Source organism: Solanum tuberosum, unplaced genomic scaffold, assembly GCF_000226075.1.
Source record: "Solanum tuberosum cultivar DM 1-3 516 R44 unplaced genomic scaffold, SolTub_3.0 scf00002, whole genome shotgun sequence".
Classification (NCBI taxonomy): domain Eukaryota; kingdom Viridiplantae; phylum Streptophyta; class Magnoliopsida; order Solanales; family Solanaceae; genus Solanum; species Solanum tuberosum.
Window position 1 is genome coordinate 763296 of NW_006238928.1, and position 7776 is coordinate 771071.

General features: G+C 33.0%; 1 protein-coding gene across 1 annotated transcript; it reads left to right on the plus strand.

Moving 5' to 3' along the window:
- The first annotated feature begins 2904 nt into the window (after window positions 1-2904).
- LOC102588067 (transcription factor bHLH143-like) lies at window positions 2905-6962 on the plus strand. Its single transcript, XM_006338028.2, has 4 exons — window positions 2905-3096; window positions 3658-4425; window positions 4593-4743; window positions 4840-6962. The coding sequence occupies exon 4, from the start codon at window positions 4857-4859 to the stop codon at window positions 5937-5939; it is 1083 nt and encodes a 360-aa protein (XP_006338090.1). The 5' UTR covers window positions 2905-3096; window positions 3658-4425; window positions 4593-4743; window positions 4840-4856; the 3' UTR covers window positions 5940-6962.
- Window positions 6963-7776: the final 814 nt, after the last annotated feature.

Consider the following 7776-nt stretch of genomic DNA (forward strand, 5'->3'; position numbering starts at 1 on the left):
AAAATTCTTTATACAATCGGTATATATAATTTTAATTTTTTTTCTTTTTATTGTGTGTATGTTGTAAATTTTGGTATGAAGTAGCAATAGGTGGTTAGATGGGGCCATATAGAGTTTGTGTGATTCATGGTTTGAATGGTCAATCTTCAAATGATTGGGTGGTTCTTGTAACACATAGGATACCATCCCCTTTATGTGCTTCTATATTTTCTTTTCCCTTTTGAAAATTCAAAAGTTTTGGTCTTAGAGTAGATATAATTAGGGCTTGACCAATGACCACCTTAAGATTTACCCAAAATAAGGTCCAAGAAAGGAATTGAATATTAATTAAAATGAGAGAATATTGAAAATTTTATATTAATAGATTTTCATGAAAAAAAAGGATAAAATTTCTTTATAAAATCTTTAATGGAAAAAAAAAAGAGGGATTGAAGATTAATGCTGTAAATTACTATTTGAAAGCCATAACTCTTTGGCTTAATAAGCAACAAACCATAAATGTGAATGAGGCACGATCTAATAGAAACTATTTAGAACATTAGAGAGTATGAAAACTTTATTAAAAGTAAAAGGGTAATTCAGGATCGGTAAGGATGATTGAGTTTGTTGAATAGAGGATCTTCCAAACGGGATTGGGTTTTTGGTTCGAAATCTTCTGCATATTTTTTCAGTCGAGCTTATCGCACGGGACTTGTTTAGGTGTGATTTTGTGATTTGCACGCTATTATACTGGAGCGAATTTTACCTTGTGCGCACCCAAAGAATAAAGATTCCTCTCATCAAACAAATGCAATTCAAGAGCTTAGAAAGAAGAGAATGAAAATTAACCAACATGGTTCTATTTTTCTAAAATTATCTTTTTAGAAAAATTTAATGGAGAAAAAAAAAAGAGAGAAAGAAGATTAATGCTATAAAATTCAATCTCAACACCAAGAACATTTTGAAAATCATCACTCTTTGGCTTAATAAGCAAACCATAAAATGTAGGATAATTGTCAATAGTATGTAAATGAACCACATTCTATTAGTAAGTGTGTTGAACATTAAAGAGTATGGGGAACTTTATTAAAAGTAAAAAAAAATGTAAAAATATGTGTTGCATTAGAATGAAGTGAAAACCCATGAAACTTACTAAAAGTAAAGAAAATAGTGAAATTCCCAAAATGAATCACTACTTACTAAAAATAAAAGATCAAAATAAAAATCAACTTTGTCCTTTTTCATTGTTATTGCTCTTACCAATAACAGAGAAATGATGTTTTTTCTCTTTCTTTTGAAGTAGGGCATGAGAAAAAATAAAATAAAATAGAGAAAATATAGAATACCAAACCATATTGATACGGGTCAACAAACCCAACCCAAACCCACAAAGAAAAAATAGAGAGGAAAATTGGAGAAATCATGACCCAACCACTCATGGGTCCACCCCACCCCCCACCCCTACTCATAAGAAATAAACCGGTTAGACTGAATTTTAGCTAATTAAAATGAGTTAAGTTAATAAATGATTGAGTTATTGATTCATTTAAAAGTCGCTTGAATGAAAATGAATTAAAAAACCTGATCATAACTTAACTCGTTTAATTAAGTTTTATTTGTTCTTTGTACAATAATTTTAAGTACCCGATAACATATTTTTTCTTTATAGTATTTATATTAATTTTTTCTTTAACATGCATATTTTAATTATGCCTTTTTTTTCTTTTAAAGAAAAAATTACAATTTTTCTCATTAATTAATTTGAATTATATATGAGCATAACATTTTGATGAGCTGAAATGGATCGTATACTAATTGCATGAATATTGTCATGACAAGTGAATCTATACCACCTTTGATCGAAATTACTGTAACAATTTCAAACGTTGGACAGAACCTATTATCCCTGCACTGTTTAATAGTGTATTTTAAAGATATATAAGTGCCCACGTGGACAAGTTACTATTTATAATGATGCAATATTTATGATACTCACGTGGACACTTATATATCTTTAAAATACACTATTAAATAGTTCAGGGGTAATAGGTCCTGCCCAAGGTTTGAGATTGTTACAACAATTTTGGTCAAAGTTCAGATATATTTCGAATCCTTTTCCCTTTATAATACTATAATTGTAATTGGGATTTTTTTTTGGTTCTATCTCAAATTAATATTTAATCATAATAAATTAATATGTTTTTTTTTGGTGTGCGCACTAATAAGTTATTTTCTGGAATAATACATAGATAACCATTACAATTATTTTCTATTAAATTCAAATTTTAAATAAAGCGTATTTAGTGATAAATTAAAAATCGACCCCCCCCCCCCTCACTCCGTCTTTTTAAATCATCAAAACTCTTTGAACCATAGAATCAAAGAGTATCACACATGTTCAAATCAATCCTCAAAGCTTTTCCACGAAATCAATTTTTTCTACATCTCAATTTTTACTTTTTTCTTAGCATGTATTAAATCTTGTGTACTTCTACAAATTTTGTTCAGAGTAATATGATATTCACTTTATAAGTATGGAGGGAGGTATTTGATCTCCTTATGTCTATATTTAATTTATTTTGAATAAATAACTTTTTATTATTATTCTTTTTGTTTTAGAATAAGTGTCACTTTAACTCATTTCATGTCAATTAAGAAAAATAATAAGGCAAGATATTTCTGGAGAATGGAATAATATTAAGATGAAATAATTCTACGAAGATATACTTGGAAACAATTATTTCATACGTTCACTTACTTATTCAATATGTCACAGAAGAAATAATACTTATTTTGAGACGGAGTAGTAATCAATATACACACCATGATTGTACACAAAAATCAAGCGTGCGCTTAGCACGTACAAGAAGTAATTAATTGTTGCCCAACAAAAAAAAAGATGATTTTTTTTCTTTTTTCGTTTCTATATAGTCTCACCCTCCGTGCACTCCTCTCATCTTTGACTATATTCATTCTTCTTATCTCTCCCTTGCAATATACACACAGCAAAAAAAATATTAAATAATTTACTTTCAGCTCTCTCTCTTCTTCACTACTTCATTCAATTTCTTCAATTATTTTGAGTTTCTAAGCGTAATAAACACTTTTACTATTGTGGTAAGTCTCTAATTCTCATTCTTTTTTGTGATTCATTTTTTTGCTTTCTCTTTTAATTCATGATGTATATCAGTTTTGATGAAATGGGGTGTCTTTGTTTTCTTGTTTTCCGTTGGTAAATTGTTTTTTTGGTTATAAAGTTCAGATTTTTTGTTGTTTTTTTAGCATTCTTGAATGGGGTTTTCACTGAGATCTAGTAAAAAGACTTATTTTTTTTTTGCTTTTTGAGATATAGAGGATATTGATCGACTATTATGCTATGAGATTTTTAGCTTCAATTTCTCAATTTCTGTAATGCTGTGTTTGCTAAGCTAGGAAGAAACAGAAAAATAGTTAAATTGTATGGTTTGTAGAGGACTGTGATTCTAAGGCTTTTGAGCTAAAGCAGCAAAAGAAAAAATTATAATAAGAAAGAATGACTTTATGAATTTGCATAATAATACATACACCCCACGCCTTATTTGTTATCTCTGTGATCAATCTTGTTTGATAAGATTTCTCTTTTTCATTTGGTGTTTATGGGTTTAAAAGCTGATGTTGATTGTGGAAATCTTATTCCAGGAGCTTAGGATTGGTGAAGAACAAGAACAAACAGTTGTGGCAATAGAGCAAAGTAAAGAACAGCATGCTGTGGTGTAGTTTATCTGTTGACGTATATCGGAAAGTTATCTCCTTGAACTTGTATTGCCGTGTGATTCTGTAAATTACCCTTTTCGAAAAAAATCAGTTCTTTGTAGCCTCTAGATAGATTACTGGTTCTTTTTTTCTCACCTTAGAAGTCAAGTATTCATTATAATCTCTTTCCATGGGATCTACACGTTTCGTCGTCATACCTTGTTACGTTCGTATGATTAGCTGAAGATTTAATCACTTTCATCTTAGTCTTGGTGAGAATCGTCTTTGTTAGTTAGCATTCAGCCTTGCAGTTTCTTTCATCTTGAGTCTTTGTGAGAATCGTCTTTGTTAGTTAGCATTCAGCCTTACAGTTTCTTTCATCTTGAGTCTTTGTGAGAATATTTCTTTAGTATTCAATCTTTCTGTTTTGTTGGGAGTGATTTTCCTGTGTCATTTCTATTGGAAGAATTTCTTTGTGGTGATTGTTCAATCATTTTCTTGAGGGGATTGTTCGGAATTCTTTTGTTAGTTGATTGTTTTGCTGGAAGATTGAGGTGTTTTATTGAGTTAAAGGGTTGGGAACAAGTAGTTATGGTGTGCCAAGCAGCTAGTCAGACGAGATTTCGGGCATTGAAACATGAGAATGGAATTGATGGGTCTGCCACCATAATAGTTAGAGTAATAGCATGCTTTCAACCTCTCCAAGATTGCCAGGTCAGTGATGGACATTTGGTATACTTGAATAAGATTCTTTATCTTTTTTGTCTTCTGGAATCCTTGCTAATCGAATAACTTTTTTACATGATGAGATGCCTTGTTCTTCCTTTGCTTGTTGGAAGACACCTAATTTCCTTCTTTTTTGTTTTGTTTGAGTATTTCAGGCTGAATACTTCCGTCATTTACTTAAACCTGTCACGTAGATCGATCTTTCTTTACCGCGTTCAAGTTAAGCTGGAGTTTTTAGTTTTTCTTTATTTAGCAAGAGTGCAAGAAATAATCAGCAATTTGTAGTTTCACAGTTGTTTCAAACTGGTATGATTCGTAACCTTAACTTTTTACCGTTTTCTAGATCAATTTTGGCTTGAATTCATCTGATAAGTTTTTCGGGTTCTTTTATCTGATCTTCAGGTGATTGTTAAGGTTGAATGGAAAAAGACTTCGTCTCTTCATTCCATCACCAACATTCAGATCTGCAGTTAGCCCATTTGAATTTTTCTTATCCACGATTTGATATAGGGCAGCAGAATTCTTTTCCTACTTACATGACTCCTCAGTCAAATGAGGTTCCTATGAATGGGAATTCTCCATTTTACACATTTCCCGGGCTGCCAGAGTCGAATGCAAGCTGGCCAACAGAAACTTGCAACTGGTTGTATTATTCGCCTCAGTTTTATCAGGGCTTTAATCCTGTTTCGACCACTTTACCCAAAGAGAAGTTTGCTCCTGGAGCACTTGAAAATCTGGAAGGTAACAAACATCCTAATGGAGGCACCACATCTGCGCAGAAGAGATTCCTTGTGTTTGATCAATCTGGTGATCAGACAACTTTGATCTATAATTCTGCTAATGGTACTCATGTACAGTTCCCGGCTTCTCTGAATCCAAAAGCCCCAGACCTTTATAAGGAAGATCCAGATATCAAAAGGAATGAAACTTCTCCATTTGGGCATTTCTTCGGTGATGAATATTATGAAGAAAACAACAGAGATGATGTCGAAAGTGAAATGCATGAGGATACCGAAGAACTGAATGCCCTACTCTACTCTGATGATGATAATGATTATTCCGAGGATGATGAAGAAACAAGCACTGGTCACTCGCCTAGTACTATGACCACTCATGATCTGCGAGAGTGGTTTGACGGAAGGGGTGAAGAAGTTGCTAGTTCTGCTGGGCCGACTAAAAGGCATAAACTACTAGATGGTAGCTTCAATGCACCAGAGCTCAGGGATACTGCAACCTCTGCAAAAGCCTATACATGCTCCGACTTAGAGGATGATGCACAATCCAGTTGTGGCAATGGTCTCGAACAAGATTCAGGAGCACCAGATTCTCCATCTGGAAAAAAGAGGCAAAGACAAGATAAAATCCGCGAGACAATAAGCATTTTGCAGGAAATAATTCCCGGAGGGAAAGGAAAAGACTCGATGGTTGTTATTGATGAAGCAATCCATTACTTGAGATCCCTGAAGATGAAAGCCAAGTCCCTAGGACTTGATTCTCTTTGAGCTTCAGCTTGCCACTGGTCATCATATTATTGAGTTACTAATGGTATTTCTTCTTGTACCTTCTCGCTGGTCGGAAGTACGTATTAAAGGTTTTAAATTAAATAAAGCTGAATTAGAGTTTAAATGGTGGTATGGCAATGTGTGGCTGATCAGAATACACCATAAACAAAGTAAACCAGATTGGAGAATCCCTTTTAGAGTCTTTATTCCATCATTCTTGTTGGGAACCATTGGCTATGGCTTTGAAAATCAGTGGTCATGTCTTCTTTTTAGATAAGGAGGGAACTTCTTGTCATACTTCCATAAAGGGTGGTAAATCACGAGAGTTTATATCTTGACCCCCAAGAGAAAAAAAGTTGATTCTGCCCTTTGGAAATGTGTTTAGCTTGCCCATATAATTGTTCGTTGTCTGTGTGAACGATATAAGGTGAAATGTTACCTCAGTAGGACCCTGGAAAAGTTCTAGTGCACGCTTGGTGGCAAATTTGGGTCCCAAATCTCACTTTCATGCTCTTTTTTTCCATTGTGACTGTCATATTAACCCCTCTTGGGCATTTCCTTTTCTTATCTTAAAAGGCGGGGGCAAGCAATTGCATGGCGATGCGTCTCTCTTTTAGTTGCATCAGGTATATGTTGTGCTCAATGGATCTTGACCCTTTTGTGTATCAAGCCAATCCTGTCAAAAAGAGTGGAGAATATCATATCATGTCTTGAGAAATCTGGCTGCTGCTAATGTTTGACACATGACTAGTTTGAGCTTCTTGGTGGTGTAAAAAAATTGTAGTACTATTGTGAGTTTGTGCAAGTAATATCATGTTGTGATGTTTATTTTTTGTTTGTTGCGAGAATATTTATTAACTATGTTTGGTGTTGTTGTTGTCTTTATGCCTATGTATTTACGTAGCATGCACGCATTTTGCCTCAAAGTGTGATAGAAAGTGATGTGTTTAATTTTTTTCTTGATTTATATGATTCCTTTGTAATTTAATTGCAATGGTGAAATGGGACCACATGTTTGCATTATTTGGGTGATGAAATTTCAACACTTCCAACTGCATGCGAGGGGCCCCCTCTTTTGGTTCTCCATCTATTCTCCTTTTCCATTATTGATTAAAAAATCCGCTTGATGCAGAGTCAGAATTGAAGCTTATAAGTTTGAGATTTTAGTTCTTTTGAGTACGTGCCTTATAGTCTAGTGTTATCAGAGAAAACCTGTTACATAATAATTGTCATTGTTATTCGTCTTCCTCTTTCATGATCCCAATGCATCATTTGAATAATTAAATAGATGAAAACGATTTATATAGACGATTCTAGTTAATTTGTTATTGACTTGCAATTGATTGATGGTTTAGACTTTATAAATCGTATTTGGTGAAATAGTCGAGGTATCTCGTGATTTTGTACTACAATTATGACTTTAAAAAGATGAAGTTGATTGACTAATTAGATGACAAAAAGACATGACTTGATCATACTATATTTGTGTGTTTTTTAGAGTATAGGAAGTGGGAAATTCCAAGAACAAAATGGGCCTATAATCGAACGTCAAAAACATTGAAAATTGGGGAGATGTACCTAACTTTGATTAAAATTTTAAAATAGACCGTAGTAGGTAGTAGTAGTAGTAATTGATATGGACAGAATGTTTTATATGCTGTAGAATACGCGCAATTAATATTATGTACGAGTCCCATAATAAAATATTTAATTTCGTCTACTTATTTATAAAGTTCATCCCTTTAAAAACTTCTTGTAACAATTATGTATATCGTATATTTTTTCGGGTACACAAATCTTTTGTATATGATATACAAATAGTAAACATTAATAACAT